We start from the raw sequence: 20,194 nt of genomic DNA, 5'->3' as shown, positions 1-20,194 counted from the left end.
TACACGAATTCTTTTTATCTCTCCCTCATATCAAATATATCTCATGTAGTCTCAGCATGAGGTCCTTCTCCAAGGGAACATCATATGTTTTAATATGTCTTCGTTATGACGCTTGCAACAGTCTGCGGCAGCCCAGACACAACAACGTCTTCATTCAAACTTCTTCTTTTGTTTATTTGTTTGACGAGATCCCGGCATTGGTTCACCTCTGATTTTATATTTTTAATATAACCACTAAAGTCCTCATGAATTTTAGAGTTCGCCAAACTTGGCCTCAATGGCTTTGGATACGTAATCCTTCGTATTTTTTTTACTTTTTTCAAATTTACAAAATCAATGGAAGTTGTTTTTGGCGACTTAAGAAGAATACGTTACAAGATCTTTGATGGATGTTAAAAACGTAATGCCAAATATGAAAGTAACTTCCGAATCAAAGGCAGGCAAGTCAATTACGAAAATTTTATTATCTAAAGTTAAAATTTTAAAAATGATTACAATTATTCCAAATTTTACAGATTATTCCTTGTGTAATGGTACGCCAGCTATCAGCATATCTTCTTCATTAACTCTTCCCTGCGTTGCGCGTATTTCCAGTCTAAAGGCAAAATATTTTTCAAATTAAAATTGTCAAATCGCTTCTATTCTTAATCACCTGTTGGCATTATGATTGACATCCCAGAGAGGCGGCAAATATTTCGGTTCCATAGTATTAAGAAAATGTTGACGCCATAATTTTTCCAGTTCTTTTAAACCGCCAAAATCAGCTTGAAATTTTTGTACCACTTTTTCACCATGCGTGCAATAACTGTCGTTTGGTTCACTCGTATGCAGCTCCGATGCCTCCTTTATCATATCCCAATTAATATCCTCACTTTCCTTAAAATGATTTAATACTAAAGTTTCTAAGTATTTACGCCTTTCCAATGGTATTTGTTCTGAGTGGTTTAGTAAGGCTCGAGCTGCCATTTTAACCTGCCTGGAAGATAAAAGCATAATTGAAATTACTAAGCTTTAATCAGAGTCGATTAAAACTTACCTTAGTTCTGGCAGTTCTGCAGGTTTCGGAATTCTCTGGTGAGCATCGCACATCTCACTCAGTTTATTACGAACTTTAAAATCCGATATATTGCTTATTTGGTGACACTTGGGACAGAGCAGTAAAACATCATGAGAGGTATGAGATTTCAATACAACTAGAAATACGATAAAAATTTCGAATCTTCAAAAAAGTTTTAACGAACGTCTACATAGACTTATATACAAAATTACCTGGAAAGTGCTTGCGATATTCTCTTGGAACAATATTTTTGCGTACGAATGCATTACGTTCGCCACAGACCACACATCGATTTTCTTTCGGAGTCTGATAGTAACGTCCTACCTCACCTACTGCTCTACTCGCTGGCTCAAAGTTTAAACGTACTATGAATGGTTCAGATTCAATCTTCACACCTAATTGTTGTTGCAAATACCATTCGGCTTTACGTTTGTCTATAGTACAAAGAAGTTCGCCGTCTGGTGCTTGGAGCAAACAATTATCGTATAACGCTTTAGAAAGTGTACTAAGTTTACGATTTTGCGTTTTAATCGGAGTAACGGATTTGTTTACTGTGGCTTTTGATTTCTTTTGCGAAAAGCTGCTGTTGAATTGTAATTCTAAATATGGCTCAATTCTACATTTGGTTATCGCGAAGTCTGAAAGCCAAGATAACCTAAAAGAAAGAAAAAACTATTATTTCATTAAAATAAGAATTAATGAAATTTTCTACGAATTACCTTGGCTTGAATTCACGAGCCAAAGTTTTAAAAATCTCGACAGCCACGAAAGCGTCGTTAGCAGCGTATTCGATTTGCTTTTCAGTTAAATCTTTGGCTTCCCAATTGGAACAAGATAGACGCCAATGTTTATCAAGTGTTATTTTTAAAACAGACAGTGATAATTTCGCTAAGCCCTCTGGTTTACGTCCAACCATAGTGGCCAGATAACGCAAATCAAAAGTACTAGCCACACCAACACCGTAGTCCAACGCCAGCTTTTGGGCATCATAGCCAGGGTCTACGCCCACCTTTATTACCTCTTCATCTGCCAGGAGATCTTTTAAGCTTTTCGGTATTTGACGTATGCAGCACAAACGAAATAAAGCGCAATATCCCCTATTGGAACACAACTGCAACAATGCCACCGGCCTACGATTGCCATTAACGGTAACCCACTCACAGTCAAAGCCCAAAACTTTATAATCACTGCAGTGGCTAAATAAATAAACGTATCATAAAATAAATAATGATAAGGAATTTCATTTCTTACCTTTTTAATATGTTCACCACCTTTTGACAATCATTTGCGTTTTGTATTAACACTACGTGCTTTCTTTTAAGAGGGTTTTGGAATCGGTTCCAATAACTTAAGATGTGTTGACGTTTAACAACCAAAAAAAGTAAACCTATACCAGCTCCTGCTAGAAGGGCACTTTTCACCGGTGTTAAACTATTTGATAAACTATTTGGTTTAACGTTTGACATTACGATAAAGATTGAAAAAATGTTAATAAATGTTCAACAAAAATTTTGTAATTTTTCTTAAAATTTTCAGTCCAGTAGGACAGTTGATTGTAGCAAACAGATAGTTTATACGTTCAATAGAAAAGTGACGCATCATGTTTAGGTAGCTGCAGAAAAGTAAAGCATTTCAAAATTTGATATTCAATTAATGAACGCAAAATATTGTTGATGTTTTATAAAAAAAAATATGCTAATTTTTTTCTTAACGGTTATATAAAGGATGTAGTTAATAATATCGCACGTTTAGAAAATCTTGCATATAAACATAATTATATGTTAACACATAAAACAATTCAAATTTATAAATAATTATCGATAACAAAAATTTCACAAATTAACTTTCATGACACTATTTGCTTCTGGCAACGCTGTCTGTTGCTGAAGAGATGTCAAACGGTGCGTGTTGTTTACAAAGAAACTTTTCATTGGCTTAGTCCATTTAAAGTCACCATCCAAAAAAATAACTTGAAACTTACACAATGTCCTTTCACTTAAGTACAAAAGAACGCCTCTTACTGCTGGTAGATGATATGGAATTGATAGCCAAGTGATACTTCTTGTGTACGCCAAATATGGGTATCTATTTACGACGTTTGCTTTCAGAGAACTCATTGATAATCTGGCCCCAAAACATCAGAAAACATCCACCGCGGAACATACAGCCTTAGTAGATCTCTTGGTCGCTAAAGATGAAGAATTTCGCAAAACTTTAGAACTGGCTGATGAACAAGCTAAAATTGAACAAAAAATGGACGAGCTCAGAGCAAAAGTTGATATACAGGTATAGGTCCTTATTTCATTTCCATTACAGTTTACAAATTGCTTGGTTAATTTTAGGATCGCGAAATACAAAAATTGCAAAAATCGTTAAAGGAAGCTGAGCATATTTTATCCACCGCCATTTTTCAAGCACGCCAAAAATTAGCAAGCATAAATCAAGCCAATAAAAGACCAGTGTCTTCAGAGGAACTAATTAAATATGCCCATCGTATTAGTTCAGCGAATGCAGTAAGTGCTCCTTTGACGTGGTGCATAGGTGAGTTTTCTTATGGAATGCCGGGCGATTATAATATTAAACTATTTTGCTACAGAAATTTTGTCAAAGAAATTATGAACGAATCAATTATGAAAACCGAAAGACAGTTTGGAAACAGGGACCACTACTCCCATAAAAAACGCCCCACATAAATTATAAATTCTTTTTTCACTAACCCACAATAAATATATAAATAATATATATCAATATATTATGATATCTTCTCAGGCGATGTACGACGTCCTTATCCCACAGACATTGAGATGCGTAATGGATTCTTGGGTAAATCCGATCTCAATATTAATGGTGGGAGTGTTGCTCATCAGAACAATTTGCCCGACACTCAACGGAATATGACTGAAGTGCCAAACGCTTTTCAAAATCAATTTAATTGGAATAATTTAGGTGAGCTGCATATGTCAATGGGCTCGTCGGGTAATTCAGTGGCCTTGGAGACACGTTCACACAAAGAAGCCTCACAAGATGATGTAGAAGTTATGTCAACGGATAGTTCTAGCTCTAGTTCTAGTGATTCTCAATAAATTTCAGAATCTTCAAAAGGCAGGTTAATACATTTAATTTCACTTTAAATTTGTTTTATGGAAATGAATAGTTTCTGCACTTATTTTTAACAGCCGTTTATAAGCGAGTAAATACACACAGCATTACCAGCCTGTTTATTGGCTTACTCCATTTCTGTCGGTAAGCAAAGGTGAACAAAATTCGGCAACTCTAAATTTTGCGTAGATCAGTCAAAACAAAATCTTGCTTTATTTGTAAATATCTTATTTTACTTTCTTTAATACTTTGTAGAAAATTGGAAAACTATTCAAAATAATTTCATATTTCGAATATTTGGAAACGGCCAAAAAGAATCCAATTTTCTTATTAGTGGTCTTAACACTTAATGTTGCCAAAATTTTTTAACACATAGTGTTGCCAAAATTTTGTTCAGAAGGAATAATACCTAAATTAATAGTTTAAGTCGGTTAGAGCCAACCACATAAAATCTTTGCTAGCATCATCCAACTTTTTTTTATACGAAAATGAAATAACAGAAGTTCAGATTTTAACGGCTTAGATCACATCATATAATGATTCTGAATCGATCGGTATATTCTTCCTAAGAGATTCTTAAGCCCTTTTATATACGACCGTACCTGGTACCACAAGTGGTGTATGGTATAATAAGAACATTTTCCAGTCAGGTTATGAGTCATCGGTTGAAACAAATGTTAAAAGCAAGCATTGTGGGGAAAAATACATATTACAGTTAAGTGTCGCTGACGTTTCCTCAAGAAAATTTGGAACGTGGGGTTCAAGCTAAGAAAGCCCCCTAGAAATGGCTACTTCATTAGTTATTGCCGACCGTGTCCCCCAATTATGATTTCCCTGTGAGGGATCTCTAATAGGCTACATCCATTTAAGATCGAAATATGAATAGTCGGTTACTTAAGCTTGCATGCTAACCCTTCGCTGGCCGTACATCACGGATTTTTGCTCTGTTTCTGTTCTTGCATTGTATTCATTTATCATACACTTGCAGTTTCCTCCCTGAGAAAAGCAGCTGGTTCCGGTTTATAACTCGGACCCCGCTTATCCGCAAGGTCCTTAAACTTAAAAGATGAAGTAATTTTTTGAGATCGCCTTCGGCACTGCTTGTTGAATTTGTGTGACAGTCTTATCAAACGTTTCTTTCATGGCGAACATGATTTTCGGGAACTGCAAATGATCATATCGAATTTAATCATCCGACTTCGATCGGTTGCAGACCTGTAAAACTAGTGCATTTTTATACGTACCGCTGAAGAGCGAGGCGTATATTCATTTCGCCAAAACGTTTGCAACGTCCGGGAGGACGGTTTCGTGAGTCCACAAAGTATATATAGTCCAGGTCAGCATCAAGTTCTAAAACGATTTGTGCATTTGCGACTGTCCGTCTGTGTTTGGCCGTTGCAAAGTTTTTACACAAAGTTTGGTATTGAACAGGAGGGCCAAATCGGTCGAAGAGCATGCCTGTAGTACTACGTGAAGTTTGTTTTTCAAAAGGAATAAAATATGTTTTCTTGCTGGTTACTTATAAACTATAGCAGATAAATCTAAACGCACATGTGGAACGCAGCTGCACTGGCTGTGCAAATCTGCGCAAACCATGCCTACCTAATATTGTAGCATATCAAAATAGAGAATTTTTTTTCAATACCTTTATAACGCAGAGAAGCTTCAAAAATCTCTTTAGGTATATGATCTCTTGGCGAGTTCGAAGTTCGAAGTGCGCCTAAGCATGTTCGACCTTTCCTTTGTCCGTCTGTCCGTCTGTCGCAACTATGTAGTATCCGTGGCAAACATTCCCCCATTCGCAAAAGTGAAGATGTCGCCTAAAATCTTGCAAAAGATTTTCAAAATGATCCAAACTGATTAAAGGGCATGCCTACAACGCCCACATGTTCATGTAAGGAAAAACTGAAAATACTTTTTCTTTCCGTTATTTTGGCTTATTATTCGCAGAGTAGAACACAGGCACCATATAAACGGAACATCGAGAAAATCGGACTGGCCCGGCTAATATTACAAAGTATGAAAATTTAATTATTTTCCTTTTTTTTAGGATCGTGGTGTTTGGTATAAAAGATTCAGTCACGACCGTTTTTTTTTTTTACTTATTCGGCTTTGCATTGCTTTCCGAAGTGGCTTGTGACCGTCTCGAAGTAGCAATTGAACACCCTTGTACGAGATAAGTAGCCAGCACTATAAGCATTTTTGTCTTCTGCGAAAGTTTTTCCAATTTGAATCATAATTAAAGATTATCGCATTGAGGTTTAGTGATGAGCTGGTTAAAGGCGCGACTTGGCAATTCGTTTGCCGATATCTATGAATTGTTCAGCAGTTAAAAGTTGAATAGATATCAGAATATATAATTTATCAATAAACGACGTGGCCTTTTTGCACATTTGTAAAATTTGATTATTTTTTGAACATATTGTATCAGAGCTGCAATATTATCTATAATATTCACTGCTAGGCAGACCTATCTGTGAAGTTTACTACGTGATGTTAGTAACGACAGTCGGTAAGAATTATCCCGACACAATCGTGTGCGCGATTTTCGCATAATTGTGAATAGCCGTGATTGTTGGGAAGTACGTTTACCGAATAAGAACGCTCTTCCACCCGATTTTCTTGATTTTCGAAGCAGCGGTCATAAGAATCGAGCTGTTGTTTCATTTATTTCATTTCAATTCAGCTACAATTTTTAAATTTCAGCTAAGCTAGGCATATACATTCGATAAGAGAGTTACTCCGTGAACGTACTTAGGCTGCTCCATAGCCTAGTAAACTACGATCACTTATTACATTATTTAGTGCAACAGAAAAATATATTTTTGTACAAGCAGAGTGACAAAAATGAGAAAGTGAACGGAAGATACAGTTGCTACACCCTAAGAAGCCTATAGGTCATAAAACGAAGGTCCGAAAAAGCCTGGTAATTCTTACTTTATTAATTAGTTAGATGCATGAGTTAATTCATTTAATACGTCGCTAAAGCTATGACATCGGGCATATTCGAAATGTATGGAGTCTCTTTTGTGTTGAGTCCGATACGGAGATAAAATTATACACATCGTCCAAATGTTTACAGGTCACCCTAATTGGTTTAATTGGTTTTGACCCACACTGAGTGATTATGTTTTATGTGGCGAAAATTCTCAGATAGACGGACCGGAATATTGAAGTTAATCTCATTTAATAGGGCTGGCGAATTAATTAAGCTATTAATTAGCTTGATTAAAAATCTGGCGACTAAAAAGAACCTACGCTTTTTTAGCGAGGATGAAACTATTAGCAGTAATCTATTTTCATATGATGGTAATGGAGTTGGAGGTCCCCACGGCAAAGTCCCTAACGCAAAACATAAGAATTGTTTTTGAACCTACTCAATAGCGTCTACCAGACAACGATAGGACAGAGACCAACCCGCAGAAGCGTATTCAAATGTAAGTCTTACCAACTGAAATGAAAAATTGTTTAACCAGCGTTCTATGAAATCTGCGATTACTTACCATATTTTATTGAATAATTCAATCAGTCTATGATAAAATGATATTCTTATTTTTATAATTTTTTGAAAACAAATCTTTTTCTTATTTATTTTTCTCTGGAAAATTTCTTTTTTTGTTTTTCTTTTCTCATAAATTTGTCTTGTCCTTTTGTTTTGTGATTTTCTTTAAAAATTGCCGTTATCGCTCTCTAACAGCAATAATTGAATCTTTAAATAAAATAAAATATTACTTGCTAGACAATTATTTACAATAAATTTCATAAGAAACAAAAAATGATTGTGTCCGCCACACATTAGTGCTATGTGAGGCATTGTCACTTAAAAAAAAAAAAAAGAAGTTTAAAACCATGATTTTTACTTACACTTAAATTTATCTTAGATTGCAGCTAACAATATTTTGAAAGATTTCTTAAAGTTCAATAATAAACAAACAAAAAAAAATATTTATTTACATTAATTGTTGTTGTAGAAAAAATTTGCTAATTTCTGAATGCTCTTTTTCTAATGAAATGAAAAGCTTGACGAAAACAAAAAATATATGAATAAAAGGATAACATTGCACCCATGGAAGTTGAAAAATACAGTTTAATATATTTTCTGAATTTTTCAAAAATCTTGAGAACACCTTTCCGTTCACCTCACATTCGTTTTCGTTTTTTGTTTTTTTTTGTTTTTGTTTTGACTTCTTGTAAAGCTATTCTCAAGAAGTAGTCAACACTTAATATTTCCTTCCTTCCATTTGTTGTTTGCATGCGAGAGAAACACACACACACATTGTTCACAACCTGAGCGTTATTACGTTATTGAGAGAAACCAAAAATTTGTAAAAAAAAAAAGAAGAAGACGACCGTTATAATAAAAATGAAATAAAAATTCTTAATGTCTTTAACTTAAATATAAACTGGCATACAAAGCTTCGTAATAAGCTTCGTTTAAGTAAAAGAATACTTTTCTGGACGAGAAGGAACCTGCTTGTTTAAAAAAAAAAATCGAACGTAAAAAACATTTACAACTGATACTAACTGCCGACCATTATATGTGCGGGTTGTTCAAGTTCATTTTCATAGCGTGACGTAACGGCTACAGGTGTTAAGCTATTTTTAAATAAATCATCGGAGGAGGATAATTTACAGCTTGGCACCAGTTCTGTAAACTCGGAACCCAGACCGAATTCCATGTCAAGAAAACTATATTCCCAAGTCGAGGCGGGATTCAGGTGTGCACTCATACTGTTTACGTAGGAAGATGTTAGTGAATGCGTAGCCGATGAGATGGTAGATAGTGTGGTAAATGTCGCTGTCGTGGAAGATGAAGGAGGCGTTGTATTACAGTTATTATTTGTACTGCCTGAGGAGGCTGACGTGCTGCTATTGGCTGATTGCACTGTAGTGAATGTACCACTAATGGCCACCGACGCTGTTTGATTGCAGTTATCATTACCGTTTAACGCAGAGGAACTTGTTGAGGTTATTGTTACGGGCACTGCAGTAGCCGGATTCGCTGGCGGTAATATGGAGAATAAATCGTTGTTGTTTAATGGATCCAAAGCCGATTGCGATGAGAGACTTAATACAGAGCTCCAGTTAATCGAACGCGTGGAATCGTCGTCCGCATAGCCAGAATCGCTGTCCGATAGTGAGGTTAAAGTTGTTGTAGTAGTTGCTGGCGCGATGTTAGCCGTTTGGCATGATTGCACTTGAGTGGTTGCGGGCGTTGCAGCAGGTGGTGTTGATATCACAGGTTGGCAGGTTGGAAAGGGAGTAGCGCGTCCCGAATGAGACTCCCGGAATGGATAGTGATCGTAGGGATGCATTGTAGCATTCGCCGATACTATATTGCATGCGTTATTGCCGTTGCCTAACGTAAAATGAGTATTGGGGGCGGGTTTCTGATAAGCCGGTGGCGGAGTATCCATACGCTCAGGTTGACTCTGTTGATACGGATGAGGAAAGTTTTGTTGTAGCTGATGCGATTGTTGGGCTTGATGTTGAATATGATAATCAATGGCACCGGTGAGTCGACCGCAATTAAGTACCGGTATATAATCTTGATGTTGCGGATGCAACATCGGCTGCTGCTGCTGGGTATGTAACTGAGGTGGACTTGGTTGATGGTGGCTTCCATGTGAAAGATGAGGTGGCGGCGGTGCCTGATGTTGCATATGCGAATGTAAATGATGGTGATAGTGTGAATGTTGATGTTGGTGTTGCTGTTGCTGCTGTTGGGCTACATTCGCTGCAGCTTGATGCAATTCTTTCGCTTCTGTTTCAATTTCACGATCTATACGTTTCAGGGTATTGCAAATAAGTACGGAACGGTACAACGACTGTTCGGATACTTGACGAAACCGTGACAGTTTAAACATTGAGAGATTACGTATTTTCAAACGTATATCCTTGTAACAGGGCTTATTTGTGTTGCACCAGCTACCGCGTCCGTCACAGCAACGTTTGATCGGATGTCTTGTCTCAGTGACATGCATGTTTGTAAAACTTGAAGGCTGCGCTACTACTGGCGCACTACTTGGCGGAGGAGCAGGACTGCTACATCCTAGCTCTAAATAGGATTTGCCATTTTCTGCGCAACGTATAGTTTGCTGTTGTTGGGGCTGTTGTTGTTGTTGTTGTTGTTGTTGTTGTTGCTGCTGCTGCTGTTGTTGCTGCTGCGCTGAGAAAGATTCATGAGCGCCATAAAAATTTCCATTGTTGCCGTTTTGCCATGTAAAGCTATTTCCCACTCTTATGTGTTGAGGGCTACCAGTTCTTGAACAATTTTGTTGGGGAAATGGTTCTGAATAATAGTTAGGCCGTGAAGCGTAGCTTTGTGCTTGTGGAAAACTGGCAATACGTTGAGGTTGATGTGCGTTTGCAGACGGAGACGAAGTAGGAAAAGGATGATATCTTAACGGGCAATAGGTAGGTATAATACTCTCCTCTTCTTCATAATCGTCTTCAAAGTCATCATCGTCGTCATCGAGTTCGTCGGTGCTAAGCAAAGTCGTAGCTAACGTCGATCGTGTAGAAATGCTACCCCAGGGATCCGTAGGTACCGCTACTGCTTGTAGTTTCGATATACAGTCCACAGGCTCCGGTGCTGAGACCCACGGCTCGCAAGGTACTGCAGCGACGACTTCCAATTTCGCTATGCTGTCCTCGGGCAGTGGCGTAATAGAAGTAGGTGGCAAAGGTGTAGTAGCATCAACCTCTGCTGCGGCCGGTATAGTGGCTACAATTGCGTTTAACACTGGCGTTGAAGACTTGTTAATAATATCTTTGCCATTCATAATACTATGGGCCATTGTGCCACAAGTACTGTCACAGTTTTTACTTTCATTATTATTATTATTATTATTGTTGTTGGAGTTGATACCGTTTATTTTAATATCATCATCGGCGATCGTCCTACAATGTTTAATGCCATTAATGGCAATTTTATTGCTTGTGCATTGCTCTTCGACGGCATCGATGTAATTATTATTATTTAAAGACCATTTGCTAGCCTTTAAAGGTGGCGGACAATTTGCTGTATAGGTATTAGTATCCTTAGTGTCGAAGGTGAGTTCGTGCTTCCGCTTAGTAGCGGCTGTTGCTTGAAGACCCATTGCAGAATTTATCTACAATGAAAATGAAAAAAAAAAAAAATGATTTTGATCAATACATCAAATGAAATATATAGAAAAAAAAAAAAAATCAAATTTTTAAATTTCAACATTTTTAGCTAATACTTAAACCCAAGTGCCTAACAACTGAAAAAACCTATATACATTCATAATCACGAAAAGAAAAGGTCGAACATTTTGAGAATGCGAGAAGAACTGGGAAAATAATGGGAAAATAAAAAAAAAAGAGAAAAAATAAAGCAAACATTTCCATTAAGCCATTATGAGTTGCCATATGTCCTTGCTTGCAAAGTTGCATGAATATCAACCTTTCGTGTTTAAGGGTAAATAGTATTCGATATTTTGAATTGTTTCAGGGTGAGTTTCGTTTGAATCGATTTCATTTTTAGTTACTACTCAATGCTTGTCTTCGAACGGCATGTGTTATTTGCTGACGTGCCTTAACGTTCTTTTCGGTTTTATATGATGGTGGTGGCGATGTTTATGAATTTTTTGTTTTTTGTGTTTCTTCATCCCTTATAACGACTACAATAGGATAACAACTGCTTAATCCTCGGTCGTCGCATTTACGTTTTCCGTTCATGTCAAGCAGAGGAAACAAAAAAAATCAAAAAACAAAAAAAAAAAAAGAAGAAATGAAAAAAGAAAGACTACATTTTCACCACTCTGCCTATATGAAAGGCACAGCACAATAGAGCAGACATATATACATACATACACACGATACATGCATTTACATATATATGCGCGTGATGTATTTTGTGTTTTACGTATTTTTAGAAAAATACTTTGAAAACACCGTGCCGGTAAACAGTCGTTCAGCCATTCGTACATACATAGTTTGTGTTTTATAACCATTTTGGGACTAAGTATTTGTCGGTCGTGCAAAGGTATAAAATGTACAGAGAGTTGATTGTAACAAACACAGAAAATATCAAACACTGTAGACGGTTGGCAGGCCAATGTTAGTATCATCTTTAGTATTGTTTCGTTTTTCTTGTTGTTGTAGTTGTCTGAAAAGTAAAGCGAACGAAAAATGTGCACATATGTTTACTGTATTACTAGGGGTTGGATGATTGTATTCATTGAATAATTTATTCCATGAACGGGCTGCCTTTGCCTTGCTTAAAAGATACGGTTACAATGTCTGCAAAAGTAAGAAAATTTCTATCGATATCTTACGAGGACACTGTTCGAAGTACACAATTTGAAGAAAAAAAGGGAGAAACTTATTTTTTAAACCGTTAAAAAAGAGAAATAATCTTTATATATATGTATATATATATATATATATATGTAGAATTAACAATCCCAGTTATAACGAAAGCGCAAACGTTTTGACGCATAGCACACGCTTCTTTAAACAGGTCGCTCGAACAATTTTGTTCGCCAACAGTCACGGATTCTACGTTAATGATCCTCCTCGCGGGCAATTATCATGCAGCCCTCGTAAAAACTTTTAAAGACTGAATATTAAATCCTGTGTTAGGTGTTGGCGGCTTCACCACCTCACTTGACGAGTTTTCCGAAAACAAAACTTTATGTTTGAAAAATGTCCGAAACTTCCACAAGTCAAAGTCTTGTCAGTTTATGTAACGCATAACCGTAAATGTTACCTAAACGAGCGAGTCAGATTAAACACTTCACAAATTTTGTGACGCATGTACAATATTTGCTGTAAGTCGAATGTGTGCGTATAGTCAGCCCATCTTCTTAAACGAAAGTTATTCTTGCATCCTAAACGGAAACAGAAGTAGTATAGTCACAACATAGGGTTGGCGAAGGGGGGTATTTAGAGAAAGAGCAGAGAAAGAGAAAGACGTAAGTAAAATATGTAAACACGTGCACTACATGGCGCGTTAGTATTAGCTCTCCAAACTCATCATTCAATTCAATGAATGAATGACGTTTTCAAGGGTAGATTTTAAATGGATTCTTGCATTGAGCAGCACAAGAAGTATGTAAAGCCTATAAATTGTGCACTCAAATACGCTGCTAGACAACGTGGGAGTGAAAAACCATTAACTGGCCGACCGACCAACCATCATTTGGAGTTTTCTTTTCAAAAAGGGAAATTGAAAAAAGAAGACAAAAAAAAAAAAAAACAACAACAACAATAGCAACGAAAAAGCGGCAACATTTTGGGACAACAAACGGCTGAAGGTCGTTTCGTTAATTTATATACTCACTCTCGTAAGCCCTCGCTAACAACAAACTCAATGCAAATGCAACAGTTTTAGCGTTTTTTTTTTCTGACTTTTGTTTTTTTTTGCTTTTAATTGCCTTTGAAAAGAAAACGAAACCTGTCCACACATTACTTAAATAAGGCCGGCCTATAAGTTAGCAAATATACTGCGTTAGCACATCACTTTCGAGGCAAATTTAAACTTATTTAACTTATTTTCATAGCTTTTAGAATCTTCTTAGCATTTCTTTCTCCATAATTCTTCTACCAAAGTTATTTAGAATTTGTTTGGTTAGGTTAGCGAAGAAGAACGTAAGAAATAAAAAAAAAATTCCATCATTAACGAAAAATTTGCAAAATTATAACTAGCAGCGAACTAAACGACCATGCAAGATATCCGTTCCATCATAAACCATGGAAACCTCAATAAAAAAGTTAAAAGTTTGTCCCCCAGACTTTATGCTTCTTGCATATCGATGCACCTCTGGCTTAATAACATCAAGCCTTTATTGGTAACGCTATGCAAATGGTTGATAGCTGTTGGTTTATGTAAGCTATCGAACGTATTTAGTCAACTAAGCCAAAGCAAGAAGACAACAAGATTTTGCGTTTAAAAGTCAAATTTTCAAAGTATTATAACTTAAACAACCAGCCGGTGAAGCAGCTTGTGTACCGTGTAAAGCAGTTATGGCCTGTCGGCAATCTTTGTCGGGCCTATAAGTTTGCCGTAAGTATTATCAAAGAAATTTATATATTCTGTGTATAAAGTATCCGGACTTGTCAAAGAGACATACAATCTTCCGTCACCAGAGGGAGGCTTCCTATTTGCATTTTAAGTGTGAAAACACACACGCGCGGACCCTTCACGAATTTTCGGTGGCTGATCGAGGAGACATAACTTTCTTCAACATCGTTGAGGAGCGCAGACTTACAGCGATGGAAGATAATAAAGTCATGTGATGCTGCCCGTCAGTTGTTCATCTTTTTTTGACACCAATCCCGCGGCGATACGTTTTATGACCAGACCTAGGAGATGCGTTCTTCTCTTAAGCTAATTTCATAGGACTTGTACGGGGATTTCCACAATATTTTTGATGATATTTTCGTTTGCAGCCGTTGAAACAAATTCGTTACGACTTACATGTCGATTTGCAAGTGTCAGCCTCTTTTGTTTCTCAATGAATTTTTCTCTTTTAGCCGGTGAGAGGTTCATTCAAAACCGGGGAAAACTACCGACACTTTTCAAACTTCTCCCTGCGACCAATAGGCAGGGGACAGGGTATGAAGGCGAGATTTTCGGAGAAGAAAAACTAGAGCATATTTTACGGCCCGCAATATGCATTTAAGACAGACCAGGTTTTTGGAAACTTTAGCAACTGAACATCGAACCGTTTAAAATGCATAATACGTTGGAGAAACCAGCTCTCGCTCTTTTATAAACAAACAAATGCAACGGCAATAGCGAAGGGGCGATAGCAACAGCGCAACAGCAACAGCAACAACTCTATAAAGTGGAAACATTAAACTATTAAAGCCAAAGTTGATTGCCTGGCTTTTTTTTTTGTTTTTTTTTTTTTTGTTTTTCAAAACATATAACATCGTATGTGATTGTTTAGTTAAAAAGCCTTCACTGTATAGCTGCAACAACTGCGAACAACAGACCATTTCAATGCAATTGCGAAGATCTGGAAATTACTTTGTTGCGTCTGCTGTTGTACAGTTTTTTTTTATTTTTCTTCGCTTTTTTTTAATGGATCTGAAAAGTAGTCATTTTTTTGCATCTGTACATGCTCGGCTGTGTTGTGCGCGCTCGTCTCTGTTATTTCGATCGAGTCGAGTAACGAGCCGGTTTTGCAAACGTTAGAGCTACATTAAAGCGACGAAGTCATTTGTGTCCCGAGAAAACCAGATTTCGTTCAATGTGAATGCAAATGTGAACATATCGTCAGTACCATCACTTTAAGTACATTGTTTGTGCCTGAGTGCGTGCATATATTGCTTCTCTACCAACATAATCAAGCGATGTGACTGACGGTAATATCTTTTTAGTTTTGCAGAGCTCTCTTCTTACATATATTCATGTACACATTCGATATACAGGTTAGGTTAGGCTTAAGAGCCTACTCATCGCATTGCCATCGTTCAATGCTTAACGTAGGTAAAGAAAAATGTATTTAACGCAATGAGTTTTTTTTTTTTTTTTTTGTATTGCTGTTCATTTTAGATCAATGATTTCGTTATTTTTCTTCCATCATCAACATCGATGGTCTAAATACGAGTAGTACTGAGTGTGTGATGTTGGTGATATTGCTATTGCGATGTATGCAGTTGTTGTGATATCTCAACAACGCTTTTGCGTGAGAGTCTGTAATTTTTAGCGTATCATAAATTTCACGCTAAACAATTGATCTTTTGATTGTTTATCTGCTTGGGAGAGAAAACATTGTTGCGCTGCAAAACTAGAAATGCATACAATATCAGAGAACAACAGTAACATGCATATCTTACAATAAAGTTTGTCAAAGAATTGAAGAGAGTTAAATGCACATCTATGCTAGTCTTGTCGTCGTTTCCTTGGGCACAATATATTTTTGATAAATTCGAACAACAACCTATAGCCAGTCACAGGTACTCGCAATTTGCTTTGTCTGCTTTAATGGTCGCAGCTACGTAAAAGAATGACATTTGTACCTGATTGTTCTACATCCTGTTGACGGACAATCGCTTTATTCGTTTACTGATTTAAAGATATTTATTTAAATATTCAACTTCGTTGAGCTGTTGACAAATTGTTTTTCACAATTGCACGAGATGTTAGAAAGTTATGTCAAAGATTCTAAATGCGATAGCGGGCGGATATGTTACATTTGTCATAGAAGTGATTGCAACGCATTCCTTCCCTTAAACTAATGGGAGATTTATTAAATATTTGAGTTATATTAATATGACTTGGTTTGGCGCATCAGATCAATATGTAATCAACGAATCTGATCTAGTTAATGTATGCTAAGGAAGACCCCAACTTTATTACGGAACTAGGCTTTATAGCGTAAAAACTTATTATTGAGTTATGCAAAAAGGCAAGCACACGTTTTGGAAAGTTTCTGCCAACAAAGTCTGAGGTAATGAAATGAAATCTTCAAAATTCTAGCAGGTTTTAAGACTTCACTACAAACCATAAGAAGCGTGAAAAGTCAGTACGATTTTCACTTAAGCGACACGTAAGCGTTTCAACAAAATGATTGTCACTACAATGCGTTGGAGGAAGCTGGCACATATTTTTGAAGCATAAGGAATTCTAGCAAATTTCATCTATTCAGGCTTGATTAAGACTTATTAGAGACTTGAGGGGGTCACTCAAAAATCGTCCGTTAAATCTCACGCTATATACATACGTGAAGATTAACGAAGGGGCATTAGCAAATTATAATTTCACTTTATTTTGACTAAAGTTGAGCAGTGGGACAATAACCTCGAAACTGACTTCGAAACATCTGAAAACTTTAACTTACAAGGTATCGTCTCTTATTTAAACGAGTCTTGAAAAGGTGCTGCAAATAAAGCCAGCTTGAAATTATTTCGTAATAATGCGAACAAAATTTCTGCGCCCTCAAGAAGGCATGAATTCAGTTTCTTGCGATAGTCAAAAAGGCACGCAAAGGAGAAGAACTAAAAGAAAGTACAGGCCTCGAAAAAGACGTACATTACTCTTGCTAATCTAGTACATCTGTTCAGTTTGAGACCAACAATGAGCATCAGGCTTAATGCGAAGACAGATGCTAGCCGAATTTAGGAGGTTAAAAAGCTGCAACAACCATTCGCCTTGATGTCAATAAATTCTAGCCGAACTTAACGACAATAAAAATAAAAAAACTGCGTTTTCTACTTTAACTGAGTATTCAACTACAACAACTATTCCAAAAATCTATAGCCGTAAACGAAAAGACCATCACAACAAAGCCAAAAACAATGCTCAGTCAGTTAGTCAAGTCAAGCAGTCAACAAAGCTCTTAAAAAGAGTCACAAGATATACGTACGTACGTAAGTACGTACCCGTGCAGATACGTTTCAGTCTTTAATAAAAATCGACTATGAAATGTGAAAAAGAAAACATTTTCACATTTTTACGTATTTTTCTCGTTCCCAAAGTATTAAATCGAAAAACAACATTAGCACCAGCAGCAACAGCACGAGGAAAAAACACAAGCAACCAAAGCCAGCCATCGAGTGAAAACTTAGGCTGTAAACTAAATAAGAAGACGAAAAAAAAAAAAAGAAAAAAAAAGTAAAGAAACAAGTAAGTGTACGTTTGTTCATATTTATGATACACTGAGAAATTTCACGAACGATGCCAAACGATTTCGTTGTGCTACATACAGCCACGGCTGAGGTACATTTTTACAGTGTATAAACGCATCGCAAACGTATGGCCCCGTATACTCATTTATAGGTATGTGTACACACACACATATATATACATATATATATACATATATATATATATATATGTACGTACGGTATATTCGTCCGTTGTGTGTAATGTGCCGACGAACGACGTTGTTAGTCGCCATTGCTGCCGCCATGTCAGCTATCATAGATGGCATTCACTTGACTGTGTGCTCACTCTCTCCGCACGTTTGCTCCCGCTGTTGTTCCATCTTAAAAATACGTAAATACGGTCTTTTTCTTTTATAATACTAAAAGCCACACCATATTATACTATATATACAATTTGCTGATTGTTGTTGGATCGACTAACCAACCAACCAAACCGACCGACCAACGAACCGCCCGCTCGCCCGTCCATCCATCTCTCCGTTCATCCAACAATCGACAGAGCACAACCGCTTTACCATGCAGTAGTAATAGCAGTAGTATTGGGACTATAACATGGCATGGCAAGCAAACAAAACAAAAATTACTTTAAAAAAAAAAAAAAAAAAAAAAAATGAAATGTGAAAAAATAAAAGTTGAATATATTTCCACATCCATCCATCCAATGTTGCTGACTCGCATTAAAGCAGAATAACAACAGCAAGCAAGCAAGTCGTACTGTGTTGTATACGGACGGTAAGGAATGTGCTGGGTTGTATTATATGTACATGCGTTTCGTACGTTGTACTGCCAGTTATTATAAAACGAGCACAATGAACGAAGCGATGTATTAAACGACCGACCGACCAAACGAACGAACCGAACGAATGAGCAAACAAAAGATGTCTATAAGCAGCACAGTAACAGCAATGGCAGCAACGATAACAACAACAACAACCAACGACTATAGTTGGTTTATTCGTACACTTACACGAAGTACAGTCGCACTACTAAAAATATCTACATGGGATCACAGAGAGCGGTGCGGATAACAGAGAAGCACAGGCAAGGCATAGAAAATAAAATAATAATAATAATAATAATAACAAAAAAAGAAAAAAAAAACTGTTTATATGCGTATATATATATATATATATATATATAGATGTATGCGTCTGTTATGTGATGTAGAGTTGCTTTGAAAACGGGCGAAAACGTTGGTTCGTTGTTCGTTCGATGGAAAGACTCATTCGAATAGTCGAGATGGCAACAACAAAAATACAACGCTTCAATATAAATTTCATGTCGAAAACAACTGATGAGCATTACCCTGTGTTTGTATATGCACATACGTGGGTATATGTATACGGTATATAATGAATGTGTTTACTTATATACATGTAAAATGTTCATATAATCCTGAGTGGGTATCAACCAACGTTTTATATATGTGTATTGTATGTATGTTTTTTGTACGTATGCATGTATATATGAATGTGAATGTATATGTTTGTATGTATGTTTGTTTGTATGTATGTATGTATGTATGTACAATACGTATGGTATTGTGTGCAATATTTTACGGTATACAGAGAGTACACAAGTACAAAAATCAACTTACATATCGATCGTTCAACTACGAACGAACGAAACAAAAATGCTTTACTTAATACACAACGCATAGCTCGATGACGGCAATGACGCGATGATGGCAATATTAAATGACTACGACGACGACGACGACGACGGCGTCAATGGTGATTCGTACACAGTGTTGTGTTCCGATTTAAGTTGAAATCATCATAATTTAAACAAAACAAAGCAAAAAAAATCTATTCTCTATAACACAAATATGAGTAATAGATAAATAAATATTCGCATATGCAGGCGCCGCACATAACATTGGCTTTTTGTTATCAAAAATTACAACATACTTTAAGGCTTTAAACGATCATCTTTTTTTAAGACCTAATCTAAGGGTATAAGGAAATTTCGTATTCGCAACAATAAAGATGCAACCTTCCTTCTCATCTTATATTGTATGCTTTAACGACAGGAGTCGAGAGACGTACACAAACTGTGAGAAAGCAAGCAACGCAAAAAAAAAAAAAAAAAAAACGCGTTCGAAATCATGTTATGTGGTGGCTTTGAAAGAAATCTAATTAGCTGTTTTTATGAACAGGTGCGAGTAATGCCGGTTGAATCCGCGAATGTAAAAAAATTACATTTGGGGCCCTTAAAGAATAACACAGAGCAGCAACGTAGAGTAAAGTTCGAAGTATACGTTCGAAAAACTCTGAAAGTCAGATAGGAACAAAACAAATTTCCAAAGTGCGTGCCAGCCCTTCGAAAGCCCGGGTCGGTTATGCCAATTCAGTCATATTGTACGACAAATCTTAAAGTCGCGCAAAATAATGA

At 36.6% G+C, this 20,194-nt stretch overlaps 3 protein-coding genes and 1 long non-coding RNA gene across 7 annotated transcripts in view; 1 reads left to right on the top strand and 3 right to left on the bottom strand.

Moving 5' to 3' along the window:
* Positions 1-499: 499 nt before the first annotated feature.
* LOC119638693 (exonuclease 3'-5' domain-containing protein 2-like) lies at positions 500-2,793 on the bottom strand. 2 transcript variants are annotated; one of them, XM_038035639.1, is made up of 6 exons: positions 2,309-2,669; positions 1,777-2,244; positions 1,270-1,712; positions 1,037-1,193; positions 653-976; positions 500-595 (listed from the first exon to the last, which is right to left on the bottom strand). In XM_038035639.1, exons 1-6 carry the CDS (start codon positions 2,521-2,523, stop codon positions 517-519), a joined length of 1,686 nt encoding a protein of 561 aa, XP_037891567.1. In that variant the 5' UTR covers positions 2,524-2,669; the 3' UTR covers positions 500-516. The 2 variants fall into 2 exon arrangements, with proteins under 2 accessions (XP_037891567.1, XP_037891566.1); XM_038035638.1 differs by having other exon boundaries at positions 501-595; positions 1,777-2,253; positions 2,309-2,793.
* Positions 2,794-2,859: 66 nt separating this feature from the next.
* Positions 2,860-4,708, top strand: LOC119638695 (mediator of RNA polymerase II transcription subunit 4). 2 transcript variants are annotated; one of them, XM_038035642.1, is made up of 5 exons: positions 2,860-3,109; positions 3,166-3,343; positions 3,400-3,598; positions 3,827-4,163; positions 4,234-4,708. In XM_038035642.1, exons 1-4 carry the CDS (start codon positions 3,042-3,044, stop codon positions 4,138-4,140), a joined length of 759 nt encoding a protein of 252 aa, XP_037891570.1. In that variant the 5' UTR covers positions 2,860-3,041; the 3' UTR covers positions 4,141-4,163; positions 4,234-4,708. The 2 variants fall into 2 exon arrangements, with proteins under 2 accessions (XP_037891570.1, XP_037891569.1); XM_038035641.1 differs by having other exon boundaries at positions 3,827-4,708.
* Positions 4,709-8,135: 3,427 nt separating this feature from the next.
* Positions 8,136-20,194, bottom strand: part of LOC119638689 (adenylate cyclase, terminal-differentiation specific) — a 59,170-nt gene continuing 47,111 nt past the window's right edge. For both annotated transcript variants that reach the window (XM_038035636.1, XM_038035637.1), the window contains exon 2: positions 8,136-11,271. In XM_038035636.1, the coding sequence (XP_037891564.1) occupies positions 8,677-11,271 (2,595 nt within the window). In that variant the 3' untranslated portion in view covers positions 8,136-8,676. The remainder of the gene's footprint in view (positions 11,272-20,194) is intronic.
* Positions 15,042-18,399, bottom strand: LOC119638692. Its single transcript, XR_005247481.1, has 2 exons — positions 17,979-18,399; positions 15,042-17,709 (listed from the first exon to the last, which is right to left on the bottom strand). It is a non-coding gene; the product is annotated as an uncharacterized LOC119638692 (long non-coding RNA).

The sequence above is a fragment of the Glossina fuscipes genome, unplaced genomic scaffold (genome assembly GCF_014805625.2).
Source record: "Glossina fuscipes isolate IAEA_lab_2018 unplaced genomic scaffold, Yale_Gfus_2 108, whole genome shotgun sequence".
Classification (NCBI taxonomy): domain Eukaryota; kingdom Metazoa; phylum Arthropoda; class Insecta; order Diptera; family Glossinidae; genus Glossina; species Glossina fuscipes.
This window is presented reverse-complemented; position numbering and strand designations above follow the sequence as displayed.

Coding starts and splice junctions, on each gene's coding strand:
- LOC119638693 (XM_038035638.1), bottom strand. CDS start 2,523: ATGTCAAACGTTAAACCAAATAGTTTATCAAATAGTTTAACACCGGTG. Junction 2,254..2,308: donor GTGGTGAACATATTAAAAAG/GTAAGAAATGAA, acceptor TTATTTATTTAG/CCACTGCAGTGATTATAAAG. Junction 596..652: donor GTCAATCATAATGCCAACAG/GTGATTAAGAAT, acceptor TTTTGCCTTTAG/ACTGGAAATACGCGCAACGC.
- LOC119638695 (XM_038035642.1), top strand. CDS start 3,042: ATGTCCTTTCACTTAAGTACAAAAGAACGCCTCTTACTGCTGGTAGAT. Junction 3,110..3,165: donor GATATGGAATTGATAGCCAA/GTGATACTTCTT, acceptor GTTTGCTTTCAG/AGAACTCATTGATAATCTGG. Junction 3,344..3,399: donor GAGCAAAAGTTGATATACAG/GTATAGGTCCTT, acceptor GGTTAATTTTAG/GATCGCGAAATACAAAAATT.